Source organism: Lissotriton helveticus, chromosome 1_1, assembly GCF_964261635.1.
Source record: "Lissotriton helveticus chromosome 1_1, aLisHel1.1, whole genome shotgun sequence".
Taxonomy (NCBI): Eukaryota; Metazoa; Chordata; class Amphibia; order Caudata; family Salamandridae; genus Lissotriton; species Lissotriton helveticus.
The window spans coordinates 508,213,913-508,237,781 of NC_136057.1; the positions used below are offsets into that span (position 1 = coordinate 508,213,913).

The 23,869-nt window shown below is 40.8% G+C and overlaps 1 protein-coding gene across 2 annotated transcripts in view; it reads left to right on the forward strand.

The window, feature by feature from the left end:
• The window catches only part of TIGAR (TP53 induced glycolysis regulatory phosphatase), a 254,178-nt gene that overhangs the window by 73,792 nt on the left and 156,517 nt on the right, over nucleotides 1-23,869 (forward strand). For both annotated transcript variants that reach the window (XM_078673963.1, XM_078673962.1), the window contains one exon: nucleotides 1,155-1,192. In XM_078673963.1, the coding sequence (XP_078530089.1) occupies nucleotides 1,155-1,192 (38 nt within the window). The remainder of the gene's footprint in view (nucleotides 1-1,154; nucleotides 1,193-23,869) is intronic.

The window sequence follows — 23,869 nt, forward strand, 5'->3', positions numbered from 1 at the left end:
CAAATGGATCACCACAGAAACCAGGAGGACGGTCACCCAGGCCCTTGTCTGCAGCAGACTGGACTACGGCAACCCCCTCTATGCAGGAACCATGGCCGAACTCCAGAAAAGACTACAACGCATACAGAACGCCTCCGCAAGCCTCCTCCTCGACATCCCTCGACATCCCACGCAACACTCATATCACAGTACACCTGAGAAACCTGCACTGGCTCCCAGTCAACAAGAGGATCACCTTCAAGCTCCTCATCCACGCTCACAAAGGACTCCACTGGTCAAGCATATCTCAACAAACGACTCACCTTCTGCACCCCGAACCGCCAGCTTCGCTCCGCTGACCTCGCCCTCACCACCATTCCACGCATCCACAGGGCAACCACCGGCGGCAGACCTTTTTCCTACCTCACCGCCAAGACATGGAACACCCTCCCCACCCATCTGCAACAGACCCAGGGCCTGCTGACCTTCAGGAGACTTGTCAAGAACTGGCTGTTCGAGCAGTAGCTGCACCCCTTCTCCCCGCCCCACTCCCCTTCAGCGCCTTGAGACCCTCATTTCTAGTTTGACTTACATTTCGTCACCTATTACAAACCTTGTGTGGGATTTTGTTTCCACAGCTCACAGATATTTTTTCACTCCATGGGTAGGAAATGTTGCTTTATGAAGGAGTTCTTAAATGCCATCATAACATGGATAGTCTGCGGCCTAACAATTTGAAGTCGCAAAACATGAAATATGACATATTAGGAGTGGGTGTTATAAATTTGTGGTTGGAAAATGTTCAGTCAGGTGAATATTAAGACCTGGAATACTGCTGTATCGTGATTTTTTTGCAATTGTATCTGAGAATTACCTGGCGAGGAAAGCTTTAGATTCGGATTTGTAAACTGTTTTGTCTGGACCTTCTACGTTGACGTTTCATAATGCTGGACAAATACCTCTTTGTCCCGGTTATTAAATTAAGTTTCACAATTGTACCAGCCATTTTGATATGTTGGTGTTGTACTTTGTTATTAAGCTTTATCATAATTGAGGGTTGTCACCTAAATACATCAAAACCATACTTTTCCACTCTGCATTTTCTTAATAAAAACGATTAAATAAAAAATTATTGATCTGATACATGTACATTTTTCTTTTCTATTTTGTTCCAGTGGAGAAACAAGATACAACAAAGAAAGGCTTCTACAAGGTCAGTTATAATTTATCTATCTAATTTATTAAATTGGTAGCAATTTTTCATCATGATTGTACAGAGTTTTTCCTATGCAAACTTCATGAAGTGCTCTTCGAAACAAATGCAATGTTTGTGAAGTTTGAAAAGCTTGCAAAATTTTAAATTGTGTGGACAAAAAAGTGCAAAATTTAACAAACTAATTATGACAAACACCCACCTTTAGTGCGATAAAAAAAAAAAGCTTGTTGGAAAATTCTTCTTGTAAAAAAAAAAAAACGGATTGAAGATTTGTCAGCAATGCGTTTAAAAGCTTTAAAGTTGAACAATCATTACGAAAGTCGTAAACTTAGCAAAACTTTGCAAACGAATACTCACATCTATAGTCAGATATTTTCCATACTACAAAGCGAGTTATTGAATCGTGGACCTGACAACAAATAAGCAATGACAAAACCAATAAGTGTGGCTTTAATCTGCCAATGCATGCAAAACCAGACCAGATCAAATACTGATTCTCGTGTTTCTGCATTAAACACAGGCCTATTAACTTTGACAATGCTTGTTTTCTTTGTGTTCTGGTACTATTATTCCTGTTTATACTATTATAAATCCTTAAATGCAAGTAATCTGAAACAAAGACAAACAAGCATTTGCAATGCAATAGGTCTTGCATTATTAAAGTTGAGTTATTGGCATTGCTAAATAATGCAACACCAATAGCTCAAACTTTAATAATGCGAGACCTATTGCATTTCAAATGCTTGTTTTAATCAGGGGAGTTACCTCGGCCACAGTGATGTTGGGAGTTTTGACAACTTTATCTTTTATTGGAGATTGTTGAGGAGGATACATTTGATTGATATTCTGATGGGTTGAGTACATTCTGTTTGGGTGTGCTCATTGTGAAAGCTTTAGATGCAGTCACTCAAAATAAAATTAGCATATGGCTGAAGTGGGCTGACCAAGTGCCTCCTAATCAGGGCCAATGGAATTAAGTAGCAGGGTAGCTCCAAATTATCCACCAGGGTTAACTAAAGTATGCAGCAAGAAGAGGCAAATTATGTGGCTTAATGCAGCATACTTTGCAAGTTAATAATTGATAATTATACGAAAAAAAGCCACAGTATCGCATAATGGAAGTGGCCCGGCTCATAATGTAATCTGTATTAGTGAAAGAAAAATGTGAATAAAAGGCGTTTGCTAACCTCAGACCTAAATGAAAAGCTATTTGCTAACGCCTGGTCTATACATCTAGTTACCACTTTAATGGTTTAAGCTTCGTTTCAAGTCCTGCTACTTGGTCTGCCTTTCACACTGGCTGCGGACAGCAAGTCTTGTGAAGTCAGAACTCTTCGGTGTTAACACAAACACATCCTTACGGAGATAAACATTATATTAGTGTTTAGATGACTATTTGTAAAGCGCACATTCAGCACCTGGAGAATCTTGGCGCTGAATAGGCAACATTTGTCACCCAGATCAATGGCATTCATTTAATCGACCTTAGAATGATGAAAAGCTCAGTGGGTCTGCCGGGATTCGTGTTTGTCACAGTGAGGTCAAACAGGCGATAATTCACTGAGCCCCCTGACCCCCCGCAGACTGTATGCATATGCATGTACATTTAGACAAAAACACAACGCCAGACAAGCTATTCTAGCCTCCAGGACTGCGTGTGTAAACTTAACTAATGGTATCCACTTTATGCAGCTCATAATTATAGAGCTAGATAAATAAACATTACATTACGCACGTGTGCAGGAATACTTAAATGCAATACTTGCAAAAATACAACTGGAGGGTACAATGTTCCACTGTTGCAGGGCAGGAAGTGGTTTATCTAACCCAGAAGGGAAATGCTCGCTCGAAACAGGAAAATGGAACTTGAGTACTTTCCATGACATGGGTAAACAAGAAAAAAATATCACACTTCCTACATTACTAGTCTGAGTAAAAATATAACACTTGGACTTGCAGATTAATCAAACGTGCTCAACATCATAGCGAATTTCGGTTGTGGAGCTGGGGGAGAACATACTGAAAGATGACGGCACAGCTCCGCGGGGGCTGTTTTCTAGCGCTGCAACTTGACACCATTTTGAAGGAACCCCTGAGGCCGAACGCAGTGAGAGTGCGGAGACTTTAAAGAGCGTGGTCTGTGGTATCTCAACTGGCTGGCTGGGCTGGCAGCCCTTACTCGCAGTCCTTTTTTCAGTGACGCACAAGACATGTCCGAGGCCTTTCAATCCATACCGCGGCCTCCAGGAACCGATAAATCACAAGAGGGCGGGACATCGGGGCGGGGGCGACCTCGGTGAAAAACATGTACCTGGGATGGAGAAAGCATGGGGGAAATGTGCACTGAAGCAGTGCGAAGAAAAAGCGAGAAAAGGTAAGAGAAAACAATAAAATACAGAGAAAGGGCTAGGGAGAATGAAATGGAGAGAAACAGATTGACTTGAACGGGAGGCGGGGGCAGAGGAGCCTTATGGGGATGCATACTCTCTTAGGCTCTCCCACAAAACCTAGAATGCAGTCCTGGTGTGTGCTGTGCGGCGCCACAAAGTTCTCACAAAATAGACACTGCACAGAAATGTATAGAGGTAAAAACAAAGCCTTAGCATTTCGTTGCTTCCCCGTGAAATTGATCCAAACAGAAGATGCACGCGAGTGGTGCGCGCGCCCAACAGCCAGCCCCGTGCTTTTAATTATCGCGCCCCCGTCGGCATGATAATTGAAACCACGTGTCTGCCTATTGGTGTCTATTACGCGCACCAAGCGCATAATAGACACCAGTAGGCCATGGGCAGAGCAAAGCGCGCGCCTCTGGCCTATTGCGTGCAGTCTTTCATTAAAAAACGCACGTAAAGGCCAATAGCTGCCCACAAAAGGAAAAGCACACGCACGAGCGTGTGCGATTCCTAGGTGACTGCTGAAACCCCGTTTTTCGATTACTAAATGCCTCGCGCAGTGCAACGCTAGGCGCGAGACCTAAAAAACTGGCCTGGGAGATATAGTCATGGATGGAATGACCGTGTAAGCCACTAGAGGGAAGCTGTTGGTGATTCTGGCAGCATCTTGCTGCCTGTGACCGGACAGGTCCCCTATCATCGGGCAGCAATAGCAAATCGTGCATCACTTGGGCATATATTGGCCATAGGATTCTGGCTGCAACTACCCTGCTGGTTCCTTTGTGGACGGGCATCCTAATAGAGACTGGAAATGGAACAAAGTACAAAAGCTCAGTGATGCGTCTCCGTAAGAAACTGAAACTGGTTCATATACAACATGATCACCTGTCTGAAATTATAAAGAATGAGAAGTCGGCCGCCAGTGAATCTTTCTAAGCTTTTTTTTATATATTTTTTTTAAAGGCCGGCTTGTTTTTTGTTTTTTTAAGCTGGAATGATTGATAAAGAGAAATCCTGGTATACAGCAGGTATATAGTTCACTTGGTGATCAAAGCTACCTCGCTTAGTAAATAAGGCTAGGTGGGTGCCAATATGTTTGCTTATTCTTATAGTGTACTGTATTTTGGAAGATACATTTTCTATGCTACGACTTGTTTGGACATATTTGCAGAGTAAAAGCAAATGATAAACGAGTTCACTGTGCATCATTGCACTTAAAACATGCACACACAGCTGCACTTGAAAAAGGAATTTTAAGAGATCTTAAGAGTTATGGGATTACAAATATCACTGTATAGTTTGCAAAAAAGTGTAATGAAAGTGGTAATATTGATATAGATGCATTTATTGACAAAAAATAACTATCGTTCTTATAAGTAGAATCATTCGTCCCTAGCTCCACATCTAACTCGATACACAAGTATGCAGTCAGACAGGCCCTGTACCCTAGGCCCGGGATTACTGGTTGATGGATCACATGCAGCGGCGGCTCGTTTGTAATAGCGGAAGAGCATCTCTTCACTGTGAGCCACCAAAAAGAAAATGATAATAAAAAGACTTTTATTATCATTTTATTTTACTGACTGAGCTGATACCAGTATAGGGTGGAGCGGGGCTGGGAGGAGTGGTGGGCACTGTAAGTGTGCTTGTCGGTTTGGCCTGGCGTCTTAGGATGGCCAAACTGACACATTTAGGTTTCTCCAACCCAGCTGTATCCCACAGTTGGGTGGAGAAAAGGCACAGGCTCCCTGTGCCTGAGCGTGCGTCAGACCAGGCGGCTCAGGCCAAACCTGGCATTTCTCACATGTTTGGTATAGCCTGAGAGCAGCGTCAGGATTGGGTTGGGGTGTCTGGGAGTCTGCTCTGTCTGCTATGTGGCAGAGGAGCACCAAGGGGTGCAGTCAAAGTCCTTTTTTATGTTGTTTTGATTATTCTCCCCCCTCCCCCCCCCCACACACACACTTTACATGGCAGCAGCTGCCACTGGTCACAGGTGGGAGGGTGTATAGCTGGCAGACAAACACGCATGCAGGAAAGTCTTGATGAATCTTACAGTAAGGTGCAACAACAACCCAATGGTCAGGCGAGATTGCTCCCATTAAAACACACTTGTCCTGATAGGGTACCCGGGCTTCGGAAAACACCATAAAGTCAGATATCAAATAAGTTAGGAACACATAGCCAATCAGGACCTAGCACACAAAGTGATTAGGCGCTCCCCATGCAAGACATCTGGACACATTCACCACTGACCACACTGTCCATACAAGGTGAAAATCCACCTTTAGTAACCATTGACCAATAATTTAGGACTCTAGGGCAGCAACCACCATTCCTCACCATATATGGTACTCCAGATATGTTTATGGCTGATGTAACATAGTATATAAGACCAATGCGAGCCCACTGTAAATTGAGACAGTACTCCGACCTCGTGCCGTTAATTGTCTCCTGGACAAATTGTTTAATTAAACAAAACTGTTCCTGTTTTGCCAAATGACTTTTGTCTTCAGTGTTTTTAAGGAATTCAAATCCGAGCAACAAAAACATGGCTTTGCAAGGAGCAGAAGACAACAGAGTGCCTCTGAAAACCTGTCCTTTGAAAAGAAGTTAAATGCGACAATTTGGAAAAGGCAGTGAGGTAGGAAATTAATCAGGAAGGGGTGTTATCCCATGCAGTCATCATCATGATTTATTTCAGATTGCCAAGGAATTTACCATAATTCCTGGAACTGATTGTCTGCCCTTAAACTCGTTACTGCCTTTTGAGTATTGGAGGTCTGGAGGCGGAGGTACTATTAGAGGGTGAGCGGTGCTCTGTGCTTAAGTGCCATTGATTTCCTCCTATGCCGAGCACCACAGATGCTTCTGCAACACCCTCTAAGGTACTGGGGTGTCGTTGGCTCACCCTCAGACATTTATAGAGGTACCAGGCCAGGCCACTGGTACCCTGGAGATGCTGCACTTTGTCAATTAGGTTTCGGTTAGATTAGTATGGTAGGCCGCTGAGGTTTGTGCCACCATCGGACCTGCAGCCTTCCAGTCACCATGCACCTTATCTAGTGAACTCTTCCCTAGTGAATGCTAGCCAGCGTTATGTAACTTTCCAACCACCATGTCCTGCAAGACAAGCATGCATAGATGACTTGTTTTGTTGTGCTGATGCTCTGCTACTCGGGATGTACTGAATTGGAGGGGGAGGTGCATGCTGTGGGGCTCACATGACACCAGGCTCTGAATTAATATTAAAAATAAAAAGGTGAACCCAGCAATGTCTATAACAATTGAGTTTCCGTGATGCACTGGTGGTCGTCCCCAGCGGCTGGTATGTAGCACTTGTCCCTGTAGTTAAAAATAAATAAATAAATAAGAAAGAAGAAAGATGGACTCCTACACCTATTGACACGTTTCCCTTTCCAGGGAGGACACCCATGTAAAAAGGCACAAGACCATCTCTGACAATGTCTGACACTCTGAACAGAAAATGGCTATTGTGTGTGTTGATTCAAAATGTGACCAGAACTTCAAATAAAGCAATACCTGACGGGAGCTGACCCATTGGCCACTCTATTCACGCTCTGGCTGAACCAGAACGTGAATCAAAACAATAACTGACTTTGAACAAAGAGGCAGGAGCTCCCCTTGTTGAATTGAGGGATAGGCAATCAAAACTAACCAGACTTAGCTTAGAGTCATTGTTAAAAATATTCTAAAGAGAATTCTTTGAGGCTGTGCCGGAATGCCCCCTGAAGATGAAGTCCTGAACATGTTACTCAGAAGATCTGTAGCAATGGACTGCAACTGTCAAAAGACATCGCAATAAATATGCTTCTGCAAAAGTGATATATATATATATATATATATATATATATATATATATATATATATATATATATATATATATATATATTATTTTTATTTATTTATTATAGTGTTTTATATAGCGCGAACAAGACCCGTGGGTATCAGAGCGCTTAACATCGAGGTAGGTTACACATTGGCAATATAGAATCAATTTATACAAACAAACAGATATGAGGTAGAGGAAACTGTGGCTATGAGGGGGTACCTAAATCTAACTATTCCAAACGCATGTGCAATTAGCATTAGAGGTAGGTGAGGCTTAGCTTATATTCATGTCTATATCGACAACTAAGGTGAGGTAGAGGTTATATAGTTTTGGCTTTAGAAAACAATTATAAGTTCGCATAGGACTGTGGTAGCGTTCAGGACACAGTCAGGGCTTGTGTGAGGAGTTAGTCCCTTATCAATGATAACATTCTTGAGTAATATTCTTGAAAGGGCCACCCTTCAGCTGACATAAGTATACACACCCGCGATCCGCCAGCTTCCCTATGCAAGGTATTTACTCAACATAAGACTCTTCAATTCCCGTTTGAATGTTACAATATTTTGAATCTTCCTCACACTTGGAGGGAGTGAATTCCAGACTCTGGGGGCAGCTCCAGAGAATGTTCGGTCATAAGACTTTTTCTTTTGGAAGATGGCTGGCCGCAACAGCAGCTCCTTGGCGCTTCTGGTTGGTCTGTTTCCTCCCGATAGCTTGATTTTCTTGGCTAGGTATCTTGGCGTGTTATAGTGCACCGCTTTGTGGGTAATACATGCTAACTTCATTTGAATTCTGGCCTCATAAGGAAGCCAGTTGAGTGCTTTCAAGTGAGGAGATATATGATCAAATTTCCTAGATCCAGTGATGAGTCTTGCCGCTGCGTTAAGACAAGCTTTTAGTGGGGCTGTGGATGATTTAGGTAGGCCAGCTAATGTGGAGCAACCATATTCGATCCTCGATATAACTAGGGATTGTATAGCCAGTTTTAGATCTGCCTCTGAGATGAATGGTTTTAATTTTCTTAGGTAGCTTAAATGGTAGCGGGCGCTTTTCGCCATTGAATTAATGTGGGCTTTCATGTCAAGGTTCTCATCCAATGTGATTCCTAGTGATTTAGCTGAGTTGACTACGGTTGGGGTGCAGTTAAGCGCAGTCACCAATTTGGTCCATTCCTTTATTTCAGAATGGCTCCTTGGAGGTGAAATTAGCAAGAATTCTGTTTTATGGGCATTTAGTTTCAGATGATTAGTAGTTAACCATTGTAAAGCCATCTTTAATGTCTCATTCATTAGATCGATGTCATCGAGGGAGGCGATCTTCAAGTATATTTGCGTGTCATCTGCGTACATGTGGTAGGATATCTGAGAATTCCGAAGAATGTCTGTAAGAGGTTCGACATACAGGTTGAATAGATCCGGTGATAGCGTTGAACCTTGCGGGACCCCAATTGTATTAGGACAAGGGGGTGAGATTGCTTTGTTAACCAGGAATCGTTGTGTTCTGTTCCGTAGGAAAGAATTGAACCATTTCAGCACATTTCCGGACAGTCCCATCCTGTCATGTAGCCTGGACAATAGTGCTTCATGATTTACCGTGTCAAAAGCAGATGATAGGTCGAGTAGAATCAATAGGCATGCTTGATTTTGGTCTAGGGCTTGTAGCGCGTCATCGACAATATGCAGGATCGCTGTTTCCGTGCTATGTCCTGCTCTGAATCCTGATTGGCATTCGTCTAGTAAGGAGAACTTGGTGATGTGTTGATTCAGTTGGCTCTGCACGCATTTCTCAATTAGTTTGGCCAGTAGAGGGATGTTGGTTACTGGTCGGTAGTTATTCGGATCTGTTGTTTCCGCTGTCGGTTTTTTGATTATTGGCACAACTTGTCCTGTTTTTAGGCAGTCAGGGAGGATCCCTTGTGCAAGTGACGCGTTTATTATTTTGGTCCAGATCGGGACCACTATATGGCTGATTTCTTTAACACACTTTGCAGGTAGAGGGTCCTGATAGTGGTTGTTCGGTCTGATTTCAGACAGCGTTTTGGCGATTTTGTCCTGGTCATATAATTCAAATGTGTCTCAATTTGCTTTATTTTTTGTCTTAATATTCTCTGTTGTAATGTAAGCCTCTCTGGTCGGCAGCGGTTGGGTTGGGAGGATAGCCGCAGCGTTTGAGAGCTCTACCTCTAGCGATTTGGTCTTCTCCATGAAAAATGTGGAGAATTCTTCGCAGCTTAAGGGCGTTTTTGAGTTCTCTTGGGCCGATTTGGCTAGTTTATCTGACTGTTGCTTTAAGATCTCGAAGAGTTTTCGTGGTCTGTTTTTGGCATTGTCAAGTTCTGCTCTTATAAATTCTTTTTTGGAGTTGATTATCTTTTTGTTATACTGGTTTCTGATTTTTCTGAGGGCTTTCAGCTCTGGGGAGGAAGGGTGTTGTCTCCATTTTCTTTCGGCCATTCTCAGTTTGCGCCTGTCCTCATTCAGTGAACCACTAAACCAAGGATTTTTTTGGCTTTTCTGTGACTCTTTTTAGTTTTAGTGGCATGGTGTCATTGACGATATTTCCAATTGAGGTTATGTAGTGATCGGTCAGCTCGTTTACATTCTGCATGTCGTTAGGTGGCTTTAAGTCTCTTTCGCAGCTAGCAACCAATAGTTCAATATTCGCCTCTTTTGTATCTCTGATCGCTTTTTGGACTTGAGGGGTTGCACAGTCCTACCCTTTTTCACTGTGGGAATTACGAATGTTATGGCGTGATGGTCCGACCAATCACATGGATCTATAGCGCGGATTGATGTCTCTTTCTTTTTTGAGATAATCCAGTCTAAGGTCGCTCCTTGTGCATGTGTAGGTTGTGTGCATGCTTGTGTAAGGTTTAGTTCGACGAGGAACTCTTTGAGTGAGTTAACCGTTTTGTCATTATCGTCGTCCCAATGTAAATTAAAGTCTCCCAGGAAAATGTTGTTGGCATCGGAATTGGAGTTGGCCGTTATGATCTCTATTAGTTGCTCTGTGAACTTTGCGTTATCCCCTGGTGGATGGTAAAACGCATGCAGGTTGCACTTTTGGTTACTTGATGATCTTATATTCAGACCAAGGTATTCACAGGATTCCAGGGGGTCGGCTTGGATTTGGTAGACTTCAATCTCTAATCGGTGGATGCAGGCTATACCTCCTCCTACTTTCCTTAGCCTATCTAATCTCACAATGTTATATTGAGGTGGTACTAAGAGATCAATGACAGGCGATGATGATTCATTGAGCCAAGTTTCCGTAAGGATTGCCAGGTCAATTTCTTTATTGATGATGAGGGCTGCTATGTCTGATGCATGTTTGGTTGCAGAACGACAATTGAGTAGAAGGCAATTCAAAGGTTTTTCTGAATTAATGGGGTTCCCTTTTTCGGATTCAGTTGCTGTTAACTGGATCTGTTGTAAGTTGAGGTGAATTGCTTTCCTGTCATTCTTTCTGGATACTCCTATTAGAATCAATTGGAACTGTTTTGATTCTCTCCTCCTTCCCCCGGGCCGGTTGTTCATATGTTCGGAGTAAGGCTAGTGTTTCTTCATTCGACAAGGGCTTTGTCCTGTCTGGTCTATTGAGCCTGTTTTTTTGAGACAAGGCCATCTCGTCATTCCTTCTTTGTTCGGAGAGTACTAGATTCTGAATGTGCGAGACCTTGGAGTGCGTGCTTACCGTCATCTCCCACATTTTTTCGATTGCCTGTGAAATTTTCAACGAGCCTTGTGCCATGTTGCCTACTAATTTCAGGAGCTCTCTAATTTCTTTCTAGTTCCGAGGTGATTTCTTAGGGAGGATTGACCTGTCAATCCGGGTTTTGCATTTTGCTCTTCTCCGTAGTTGCTTTGTTCTCGATCCCACTGTTCTTTCTTTTGTATCCTTGGTTAGGTTGTCGCTTCCGATATTATTTGGAATGTCACGGGTATTATCTATGTTGTGTGATGTTATCCGTGAGTTTGTGGGGGGGGATCTATAAGACTCTGGTATCGCATTCGAGGGAGGTAGCGGGTCAAAGGGTGACTCGCTTGGTCCTGAGGTACCCTCTTCAAGTAAGTTCGCATCGACTGGTGGTGACATCGGCTCTTCCCTTTGGACCTGGTCCTGCTCTTCGTTAGCACGATTAGTAGACCTCTCTGTCCTTTCTGTCTCGTTCTCTAGGGTTGCCATCTCACTTTCAGTTATATCTCCAGAGCTGGATGTTTGAGTGTTATGTCCCCCAGTTCGGTTGGCGTCCCCAGTGGTAGTATCATTGTTGTCAGGAGTGGCATCAGCTGGGGTCATGGATAGTTGGTATCTTGATCCCTCCATAGTTTCTTTTAAAATTATGAAAGACTTTTCAAATTCCTCAAGGTGCCTATTGGCTGCTTGTATCAGTACTATTCCCGTTTTATATAATGTGATGCATAGTTCTGCATTGCATCTTTTTGAAGGTGAAGTCAGCATTTTTGTGCCATGAGGGATGTTTTTCACAGCTTTTATGCGCAGCATTTCTGTGATGGCCTTGCGCCATTTAGCTGTTTTATGCGTGAAGAAGATCAGGTCATTGATTATGGTCCCTTTTACTCTATCCAAATAAGGGTCGGCGAACAGTATGTCCGGGTTTTTTTTCATGGTGTTATGTTTGAATTTTTTGGCAGCATTTTTGGATAAAGTAGATGGATATTTTATATTCTGTGCTTTGGTGCTAGTCGACGCTCGGAGTCTTTCATTCATTTTCCCTTCTCGTTGTAAGTCTTAAGCTAGTTTGTTCTGAGTTAATCCCACAAAAAATTAATTAATTTAGCTCTCCCTTATTGTGAGAGGTGTGGTGTGGAGCTAGCCGTTACAAGATGTCCGCCGTTTCTTTTTCTCTGTTGTTGTTCTAAGGGGGAGTGGGCTATCTTTCTTTCCACTCCTGTAGTTAGTCCCCTTTCTCTTTTACTCATCAGTTATGAGTCTAGATTTCCCTGTCTTGGTATGTCGGCAGTCCATTTTCCATGTCTATGCCCCAGGAATGATGATCTTTGTACAATACATCCATTCTCATTAGTCAGTAGTAAAAAAAAAAAATTCTGCCCATATTTCCGCCTCTAGAAATGGCATTTAAGATTGATTTGGGACCTGCTAATAAATCGTGATCAATCCGCAAAGACTGAGAACTTTGTCCCCATTTTCAATTTGCTTTTATTTCTTTTTTTTTTTGTTTAAGAGATTTTTATTGAGATTTTCAAATACATAGCAAAAGCCAGATTAGGGCGTATAATTATCCTCACAAAATAAATAAAACAAACTGGCATATAATAGGGATAAGGTGATAAGTAGAAGAAAAAGAAAGGAAAAAATAGCAAGAAAGAGAGATAGAAAAGAGGAAGAGAAGGAAAGAAGAAGAAAGAAAGAAAAGAAATGTTGTTAAGATTATTAAAGTGAGAAAGAAATAGAAAGAATTAATGTAGAGGAGAATTAGAGGAATGTAAGTAGTAAAGGGAAGCCAAATATGATCAGTCTTGACTTTTTGAGAGACAGAAGAAGAGGAGACATGGGCAATCCTATGTTCATCACAAATAAAATTCCACCAAGTGAGCAACGATAATTTAGAGTTATCTTTCCAAGATGATAAAATTACTTTAAAAGCTAAAGCAATAAAAAGGTCTAACAATCGTGCTACAGAGGGTTCAACGGCTATATCGGGAGATAAAGATCCTAAAAAAACATGTAATAATGATAAGGAAGTTTTAAATTTAAATATTAACATGCAAACATTCCAAACTGACTTTCAAAAAGATAAAACAGAGGAGCAGTAATACAGTTGATGCCTTAATGTTCCCAATTCATTAGAACAGGACCAACAAAGTGGGGAGGAGGTCGGTGAGAACTTACAAATACTAACAGGAGTAATAACAGCTCTATGATCAATAAAAAACAAAGACTGAGTTATACGTGCAGCAGCGGAGACTTTAAATAGCTTAGACCACAGTTTCTCCCAAGTTAGAACAGGTAGGGAAACAGATAAATCATTTTCCCAAGCATTCTCAATATTTGACTTGGAACGAGTAGTAATAGTAGATGATAATAGTTTATATACAAGGGCGGCTTTGGGTCTATGTGTTGAAAATAAAGGGTATAGAGGCGTGTGGGGAGTTAAAGAAGGGGAAACAGGAGGCAAGGAAAAGGTATTCAAGTGTGAATGTATGGCAGCAGTAATAATACTGTATTCACGCAAAAAAGAATCAGGTAACTGATATTGCAATTGCAATTAGTGGAAGGGAATAATAGAAAAATCGTGTAAAAATTGATGAACAAAAAAAATATCCTTTTCCTTCCAATATTTGTAGTAAAAAGATTTGCCTTTATAGTTTAGAAATGTATTATACCATACACTAGAAGATAAAAAACATTGAAGGTGAGTAAAGTCCTTAGAAAATGTAGTATGCAGTAAGGTTTGGGAGTATTTCAAAACTGGATTTTTAGACAAAAAGGAGCAATTAGACATACAAAGGACGTTTTAAAAGGAAAAATCTTTCAATAAGGAGCGTTCAAAATGAATCCATCGAGGGATAGGAGTATCCAAAAAATCATAAGCTAATGAAAAGGTTTGTTTAATCAAAAAATCTGAATGATAAGTTTTAAAGTTAGGAAAGCGAACACCACCTTAATTTTTTGGTCGAATAAGTTTGTTGAGGCCAATACGTGGGTGTTTGTTATTCCACAAAAATTTTACACAGATGAAATTTATACAAGAGAAATAGACATTAGGGATTTTAATAGGAAGCACAGATAAAATGTACAATACATTAGGAGTAATCATCATTTTGATAGAGTTCAGTCTGCCCCACCATGACAAGTATAAGGGTGACCATACGTGTAAGAGGGATTGGATTTTCTTCAATAATGCACTAAATGTGGATTTAAGTGTGTCCGCTAAGGATGATGAAAACCAAATACCAAGGTATTTAATTTTGGAGGGACACCAAGCAAAATTAGTATCATTAAACATAAATTGATAACAAATCGAATTTAAAGGTAGAACTTCTGTTTTTAATAAATTAAGTTTATAACCGGAGATAGAGGAATAAAGTTGAACTTCATTCATAAAATGTGGAAGGGATTCAACAGGATTAGACATATAAAGCAGGATGTCATTCGCATAAGCAGATATTTTAGTTTCAATGGAGGTAAGTTTAAAACCAGTAATTTGAGAATTAGATCGAATACGTTCCAAAAAAGGTTCAAGACAAAGGATAATTAATAAAGGGGAGAGAGGGCATCCTTGTCTTGTACCTCTAGATAAAGCAAAATATTTAGAAAAATGGTTATTAACAAAAATACTAGCATGTGGACAGGAGCTTAAAAGCTTAATGTAAGAAATAAAAGAGGGCCCCAAACCAAACCATTGGAGAGTTTGAAACATAAACTGCCAATTGATACGGTCAAAGGCCTTTTCAGCATCTAAAGAGAGGGCTGCAAGGGGATCTTTGAACTTTTTGCCATGAGAAATAATATTAGAAAACATTCGAGCATTATCTGAAGCTAGTCTACCTTTCACAAATCCTACTTGGTCAGTTTTAATCAATAAAGGGCTAATTCTATCTAGGCGGGAGGCAAGAAGCTTGGCAAAAATTTTGCAATCATTGTTAATCAATGATATAGGGCGGTAATTTTTACAATGGGAATGGTCCTTGTCAGGTTTAGGAATAATGACGATTAAGGCATCCATAAAAGACCCAGAGGCTTTAGCATCTTCAATAAAAGAATTTTAAAAATTTAATAATTTGGGGGCAAAAATTGAGTGAAAAGTAGAGAAGAACTCAACAGGCAACCCATCGGGGCCAGGTGCCTTCGATTTCTTCAAAGAGTGGACAGCATTAATCACTTCCTGAAGAGTAATGTTTTTCTCCAATTCAGCAAACTCACCAGGAAGAGAGGGCGGTGAAGGGAGGCCAGAAAAAAAGGTGTTCAAATTTTGAGATGAGGGTAAAGTATCATCAGAATAAAGAGATCGATAATAGTTGTCAAAAACATCAGCAATATCTTCATCCGATGAAACTAGTTAATTAGTGGATTCATTGAGAATAGGGCCAATAGATTGGCGTTCAGATTTAACTTTTAGATCATTTGCTAGCATTTTCCCCGCTTTGTTTTGTCCTCCATAGTATTTAGATTTGATTTTGAGGAAAATATTACATGCTTCAATAGTCGCTAATTTATTAAGTTCAGTCTTTGCTGCAATCAAATCATGAAGGGACTCCGGAGATTTAGAGGTAAAATATGTATGTTCTAAGCTCTTAATCGTTTGCAATTGATTCTCATATTTTTTCCTAGCGGCTTTTTTCTTTTTAGAAACATAGGTGATGGTGAAAGCACGTAGGGTAGCTTTAAAAGCATCCCAGATATTAGGGATAGAGGTATCAAGTGGATTATTAAAGGTGAAGAATTCTTAATAAAAGTGGTAACCTCTTTGATAATAGGAAAGTGTTAAGTTTCCAACGATTAAATTTGGAGGAAGTGAGAGACAAATCTAGAGCAGCATAAACAGGGGCGTGATCAGAAATAAAAATCGAGCCAATATCTGATTTTTGAATGGAGGGAAGTAGAGATTTGCTAACCAATATGTAATCAATCCTAGAATGAGTATGATGCATATTTGAAAAAAAGGTATATTCAAGCACATCTGGGTTACAGGTTTTCCAAACGTCAAACAACGGACGAGAGGCAATGGCCGACTGGAAAGATTTGTGAGATTTGTCAGGTTGAAATTTACATTTGGATAGTCTATCTGAGTAAGGATCTAACCATTGGTTAAAATCACCAGCAACTGTGATATTAGGGCAATCAATTGAAGAGTGAAGAATTTTAACCTCATTCCAAAATTTGGGGTCCGGTTTAACAGGACCATATATGTTAAGCAAAACAAATGTCTTGTCCTGAATCACAATCTTTGCCATTACCCATCGACCGTTATCATCATTTTGAGAAGATATAATTTGAACAGGTAAAGCTTTATGGAACAGTATGGCAACACCTCCCTTTTTGTTAGATGCAGGGGAAAAAACTACTTGGCCCACCCATTGTCGTTTCAATTTCAGCGATTCCACATCTTTACAATGGGTTTCTTGAAGAAAAGCAATTTGAGAATTAAGTTTAGATAAGTGTGACAATACCTTTTGGCGTTTCACCGGATTTCCAAGTCCACGGACGTTCCACGTAACAAAGTTACACATGATGGGAGGTTGGGAGGATGGAGAACAGATCGAGTAGATGCACTTCAAGAATGAGATGGAGTAGATGCACTTCAAGGATGAGACTACAAGAAAGAACACGCCATAAACAAAAATTACACAAAGACAAACCGCCAAGCAAACCCACAATACGGGGGAACAAGACATCACAAATAGAAAGAAAGTAAGGAAAGAAAGAATTGGTAAAAGCGAAAATAATAAGTAAGAAAGAAAAAAATGAGAAAGGAGAAGAGCGAGAAAGAAGAAAGAAAAAGGGGATAGAGAAGAAGAAGAATTAAACAGATCAAGGAAAGTCATCCAGATCTGCAAAAAAAGATGAAAGCAAGAAGTGGCAGGCATGGTAACGCCAGAGGGCACGGACCTCCGAGAGAAAGTACAATGAAGATAAGAAGGAGGAACCTCAGAAGAGTGAATAAGGAAAAGAGAAAAGGAACACTCTACACAATCATTAAATCAGTAGAGAGGCATTATGGCATAACATTGCATAAATACGAAGACAATCAGTTATGAGTGTCCATTCCATGCGGCACAAATCTTGAAGATAGAGTCTAAGTTTTCCTGGGTCATCAAAAGACTGTGATAAACCATTGTGGGTGATCTTGCAGAGGCATGGGTGAAGGATACCATATTGGATGTTGAGAAGTCTCATCTGTGGACGTAAGGCAAGAAATTCTTTACGGCGTGCATTTGTTGCAGTGGAGAGATCTTGAAAGATGAAGAGATTATGGCCGGACCAGACAAGATGACGTTTAAGTTTTACAGCTTTAAGAACCCTCATCAACTCAGTGAATTCCATGAAGAGCATGATGATACAGCGTGGTTTGGAAGCATTATTCGTAGGGCGACCTAACCTGTGCGATCTTTGGATATTGAGAGGAGTTGCAGAAGACTGGATATCAAGGAGTTCAGGAAGGAGCTTCTGTAGAAAGGCTACCATATCAGGACCTTCAACATTTTCTGGCAAACCATACAAGCGCAGGTTGTTACGTCAATTACGATTTTCAAGGTCCTCAGCATGGAGTTTTAATTTATGAGTTTCATGTTCCAGTAGTGGTATCTTAGTAGAGACATCTTGGAGGTCACTAACACGTTGTTTCAAGTCCACAACCTTACTTTCCATAGTAATCCATCGTTCCTCAATTAAGTTAAGCTTTTCGTTGGTCGCAGTCATGAAAGGTTGAAGCCCACGGACTTCATCCAGGATAGTGTCCAATACAGGATTTTGAGATGAGTGTATAGGAGAGGGTGGATCATTCTTCCGTTTTGACTTCGTACCTGTGGTTGATGATCTGGCAGAGTGTGGATCATTGGCCATTTTCATGTATTGAAGAAAGCACCAACTAATATAAGGTGAGTTGTAGAGTGTATAGCAATTATAGTGTGCAAACCACCATATAATAGTACATAATAGGGAGTGGAAGAAAAAGTAAGATACGAGTCTCCAGTCTGAACAGAACAGACGATTATAATGAGAAGATGCACACAAAGAGTCTCAAAAGAGTAAAAATGCAGACAGTATGAAGCTATAGTGATGCCTCATAACAATGGAGTAATCTTGTTATCACCACAAATCATGATGACAGAAAGCCGTTGGTGAAAAGGAAGCTACCATAAGGACAAGAGAGCAAAAATAAAATGGTCATATGACGGATAGGTGTAGACCAAGGTGTAAAAGCAGGAATTCCATAGAAACAATCGTTGAATTGTTAATGTAGCGTAGGAGAATGAACCTGAAGAACGTCGACACAGGGAGTATGTAGGGAGCACCTCAGCAACATGAAGAAAGATAGAGAAAAATGCAGGTGACAATTGTAGCAATGAATTGAAGCAGACTCCTTGAAGGTGACTAGGCTCTCATATCCTAAAGCGGCAGCAACACACAACTAATAATGGTTATGAAGCAACAGACTTTGGCTGAGAGGAAAATGTAGTGAAAATCTTCTTCATGGAGAAAATTGGGACTCTGCAATAGGAGCAGTACGTGGTACATTCCAACAAACAGCAGCAGTAAAGTAGTGTCGCATAAGGTAAGGAGCGCAGCGCTTCTAGAAGCCAATAGTCGAAGTGACTCCAAAGTTATTACATTTTGAAGAGAAACACAAAAAGACTTGGCAGAGTTCTCACTTTATCACATGGAGGATAAACGCTTTAGCAATGGAGAAAGTCACAGTAGAAAATTTCCAATATTAAATGCTGAGATAGGCAGCTAAAACTTCCGTGAGGTGATGTGATAGGAATTTTAAAATGGCGGTCGCATTGCATAAACAAGGCAACATTAATCACACTCTGACAAGAAATGTGTGATAAAATGAATCCTCCTCATACAGGCAGCAAAATGGTAAAAGGCTTTGCATTATTTAAGGAAGATATGAGGCATGCCAGTGTTGTAGGCGGAGGACAAAGATGAGGCAGGAGAGAGTGAGACGCGAGCTCAGCCGCCATAAAATGGCGGCCGCCCGCAACTCGCGTCGGGTATAATTGCCGACAGCTGCAAAGTGCCGCAGAAGAGAAAAGCGCTTCCAAAAAGCCTCTCACCGGGCTCAGCGCATCTTCATACGCTGCAGCGTGTCCCTTCTTGCTCCGCAAATGTCAGGTGAGGCTCGGGAGGCGACGAAGAGTTCAGCGTCGCTGCGGAGCTCACTCCAGGTCCGCCATCCCGCTCCGGCGCCTTTTGCTTTTATTTCTAATTGTTTACAATAAGTGGCCACTAGTTGACTCTGGCCGGATATGAATATTCATCAAAAGGTTGTCTTGCATAACTGAGCTTCCAAAATGTGTATAATGCATAAAAGTGACATTTAGTTTCCACAGACAAAGGCTGTCCAATTCTTTCAATATTTTTTGACATATCAGCATTGGAATTAGATATCAGATGGGGGATAAATGAAAGATAAGTCTAATCAGAAAGTGCCTCCACAACATTCCTTCTAGGATTTGCAACAGCTTTCCCAAAATCAGTAGCTATGATATTGAAGTAATCTCTTGTTGGCCAGCTCGTGAGGACATTTCCTAAAACGTAGATGCCGCCAGACCATACCTCTTCTCAAAAATGGTCAAGACTCTGGGCCTCTCATAATCACTCCTCTGTAGATTTAGAAAAATTAGGATACCAGAGCTAGCTTTTGCCAAATCAACACCTGAAAAAAGCTCGTATGGCAGAATTTTTTGCATGCTCTTCTTGTACCAGATTAAATTAGTAACAAACTAATCTTCTGTTTCCTCACTGTGTTTGAACACAGTCACCCATATCAACAAGACTGGTCATCAGTAACAAAAAAAAAAACATTTGAAGTCCGATCTAAACATGGACTTTGAACTGGAGTAGTAATCTAGTTCTCTGTGCTTTGATTAATGCATGAAACATTTAAAAAGTGTTTCTGTCTGCCCAATCTGAGTAATCTTCAACTACATTTTACGAGCTCTTTGATTAGCCAAAACTCATTCCCCCACTTCAACTACTGACTTTAATATGTATCTGACACACTATCATGAGCTTCGCTTTAAATTTATATCTGGTGCATTGATTACTTTCATGGAATGGGACCATTTGTTTACAAATTGAGTTTCAAGCACCATTTCTATTAGCTCTGCTGCAGACATTCCCCAGTACCAAACGACTATCTTGCTCCTTGCCCTAAATACACAAATAATTTAATAGTATGCAAGTTAAATACATAAATCTCAGATGATTATCATGATAATCAAAGTTCATTCGAGTTCCCCTCCCCAACCATCAATTGGTACACCTCACACATTGTTCTTTTTATTATATTAAGATTAGTGAACAACAGTAGCCATAATCTCAGTAGTGCTGAAGTGGAACCTATTACTATGAGGATTAAAGGATAAAATAGCTGGATGACATGGGACATTCCCTTACTGTGGATAAACTCCTTGACCAATTAACCTGCAAGAGAAGAGTCCAGAGGAGACTTTTCCCATTTCTTTGATTTAGTTAAGTTTAGTTTTGTTCCTCAGGTTTCAAAAGAAGAAAAAAAGAGATGTTCAACTTTTTTCTAAACTTCTGGTGGTTCTTGGTGAGGCTAAGACATGAAGGCAATGAATGGCAAATTTTGTTGAAAATAGTTAAATGGCTTGCTCTGTTCATCTTTCTGCCTGGTGAGTGTGGTGTTTAGAATTTGTGGTCAATTAACCAGGTAAGGGTCCTAAAATGATCTTTGAAGAAACAGTAAGCTAATAAAAAAATGCATGTTTGAGTTTTTCAGGATATTTGCAGGCTCTTGAATCTAAGGAAGCAATGACATTCAGAAAAGCTAGTACTTAGACAAAAGAACCTTATCCATCCTGTAATCATCAAGAATTGCCATAGTGGGATTCCTTGTAACTGTTTGAAGTTTAAGCAGTAGGATGATGATGCCTTAGATATCTGAGGTCTTAAGGTAATTTTAGTGATCAGTTACTCTGTTTAATTTATGTACACTTTTATAGGTGTAGAATACTCTTAGTGTCACCAGGAGATTCTCCCCTTAAATGTCTTCTGCCATCAAGCATCATTATATGATTTTGATCATAGTTCAGCGTGAGCATCCAAATCCCCATTGCCTATTGACTAGTCAGGACACAAAGCTAATCGTTGCCCAACTCTGATTTACATCCAAATTGAGTATGAACTGGATATCCTCAGTATACATTTAAAATAAAAGCCAAAGGTCTATATTAGATGCAATATAGGTCTGACCTAGAAATGAAATTTGCTAGGCGATCCACTGGAGATGGACAGCAGAAGAAAACTGAAGAAGATTACCAGTGCAAAGTGGCTTGTAAACCCAATGTGCAGGCATGTGGAGAAATTATCTAAACCAGTTCAAAACTATGCACATGAAATAGAAATGTTTTGAAACATGAGTCTTAAAAGTATCATGGAGCAAATACCACTGCCATTTATGATCATGTACGGGATATCCAAAAACCAGTGAGAAATTTTTATTTTCCCCTGATTCATGTCCAGATATGTGTTGTCCTTAAGAAATTGGTGAAACTGTTCTGAAATATTCACTTACCGCACTGCATTGCCGACTTTTTCCTTCATTCTGTTCGGATTGACTCTGTTGAACACTTTGCCTGGTGTTGATAGAAGAGCTATCCCTCTGTAGTTTGCACAGTTACTCAGGTCACCTTTCTTGGGGATCTTGAGCGGTTATCCCTCTTTCCAGGCAGATGGCACATTTTACTCTTCCCAGATCCTTCCAAGCATGGGGCAGAGCATGTCTACTGATATTTCAATGTGTGCCTTCAATGCCTCTGCAGGAATGTTGTCAAACCCTGCTGCCTTCCCATTTCTCAGATTTTTGATGTTTTGCTGTATTTCTTCCTTTGTGGTAAATAAATAAATTACCGGTACTATTTTTCTATGCATTAAATGAAAGGGATAGCTCAATAAATGAGAGGCAGAGTCCGTGGTATCTGAGTCATACGGGCTTTAATTAAGTGGCTCGAGCCAATGGACATCGCGTTCCATCACCTACTAAGGTTCAGGAAGGGACATTCAACATTTCTTTAACATCATACAATATATATAGTAAAACCGTACAGTTGTATTGAATACAGTAGGCGTAACAAGTGACAAACGAAAGATAAGAACATATGGGCGTGAAAGAAGGCGTGCACAGGGCGTACACGGAGGCATGTGATGTAGACGTCACAGAAGTGTCATAAGTAGGTGGACACATGGAGGGGGCTTCATGGGCAGCTGGAACCTTTAACCTACTGGTGCGCGCAAAACGAGTCATGACGTGTAACTGGGGATGTTGTCACTCCATTTTATCAGGGCCTTCATCTCGTCTTTGTTTTTACCAGGCTGGTCTTGTTCTCTTATTAAACAGTTTATCAAAAACTGCAAGATCATATTTTGAGTCTCGACTTTCCTGTGTGCCATAGCCTCGTGAATACTTTCTGGTCCTTCTCCTGTTCTGATGAAATGATATATTCTGTCTAAATGTTCCCTCATTTCTGGCATGATAGTCAAATAGTTTGTAACTTGTCGTAAACGTACGGAATATAATATCATCTGTTCTTCGCCTGGCACTGGATCATAGCTCTAATCAGTAAGGTATTGTTTGAGGGCTGAGTATGTAGCCACTTTTGGCGTACGCTGTAATGCTGCGTCTCTCAGCGTCATTCGTTTTACTTGAGGCGGGGTGATAGGGATACCTCCCCCTGCTCCTCCTGAACTAGAATCGGCAACTAATACTGGATGCGCCGTTGCTGGTAATGTGACTGGTAAAGTAGGCAAGCGTAATGTGGGTTGGTCCTGGGTTACTGGCGGATTAAAAGGATTCCCGGGACCAGTGGCTGGAGGAATCGCGTTATTAACCGGGTTGTGAGGTTGAGCAGGCGGGGTAGGATTCGGATTAGCATATTCTGGGACAGTGTCGTCCAAATAGGAAGAAAGGAAAATTTCAGCTGCGGTCGGTTTATGACGTAACTTAGTCGGGACCAATGGTGGCGGTAAATTACAGGGTGCTTCCGGGGTCGCCTTAGGCAGGCCCTCGGCGAGAAGGGGATACATGCCTTTAATAAGGGCATTTCTTTGTCTGTCTAATTGTTCTGCTCTAACTCGTTCACCTTCTTCTAGTAGTTCCCTTTCTTGGGCTTTTTCTGATGATTCCCTACTTAGTTCTGCTTTTCTGAATTCTTTTTCTGTTCTTTTATGCGATTCTTTACGCCACAATTCTATGGCATCTTTCTGGGATTGTCGGGCTTTCTTTTTCCATAATGCTTCCTCTACTCTCATGATGCACTCAGCATCCCAAGTTCCTGAAACAGGCCATCTATATTTCTCTTCTAGATGTTTGGTATAATCTACCCATAAGTCTAAGTACAGTATGGCATCTAAGCCATGTTTATGATACATGAAATGTCCAGGACTGTCCCTAGGTGGGACAGGAACTGATTCTTCGAGTATCCCTTTTCTGGTTCCTATCTGACGTAACTTTGAGAACAGAGGCATATTTGAACGTACAATGAACTTGAACACAATGAACACAATAATGAATAGCAAACGAATCATTCATACCACGACATCAAAACACATTAAAAACAGTTCGAACAGATACTACCTAGTACCCTGAAAACATAATACTGGAAATCTCGAGAGACTATACTAGAAAACAGAATTACTGGATGCACTGCTAAAACAGTACAGAACATACCGGTCTCATAAAGAGACACGTCATAC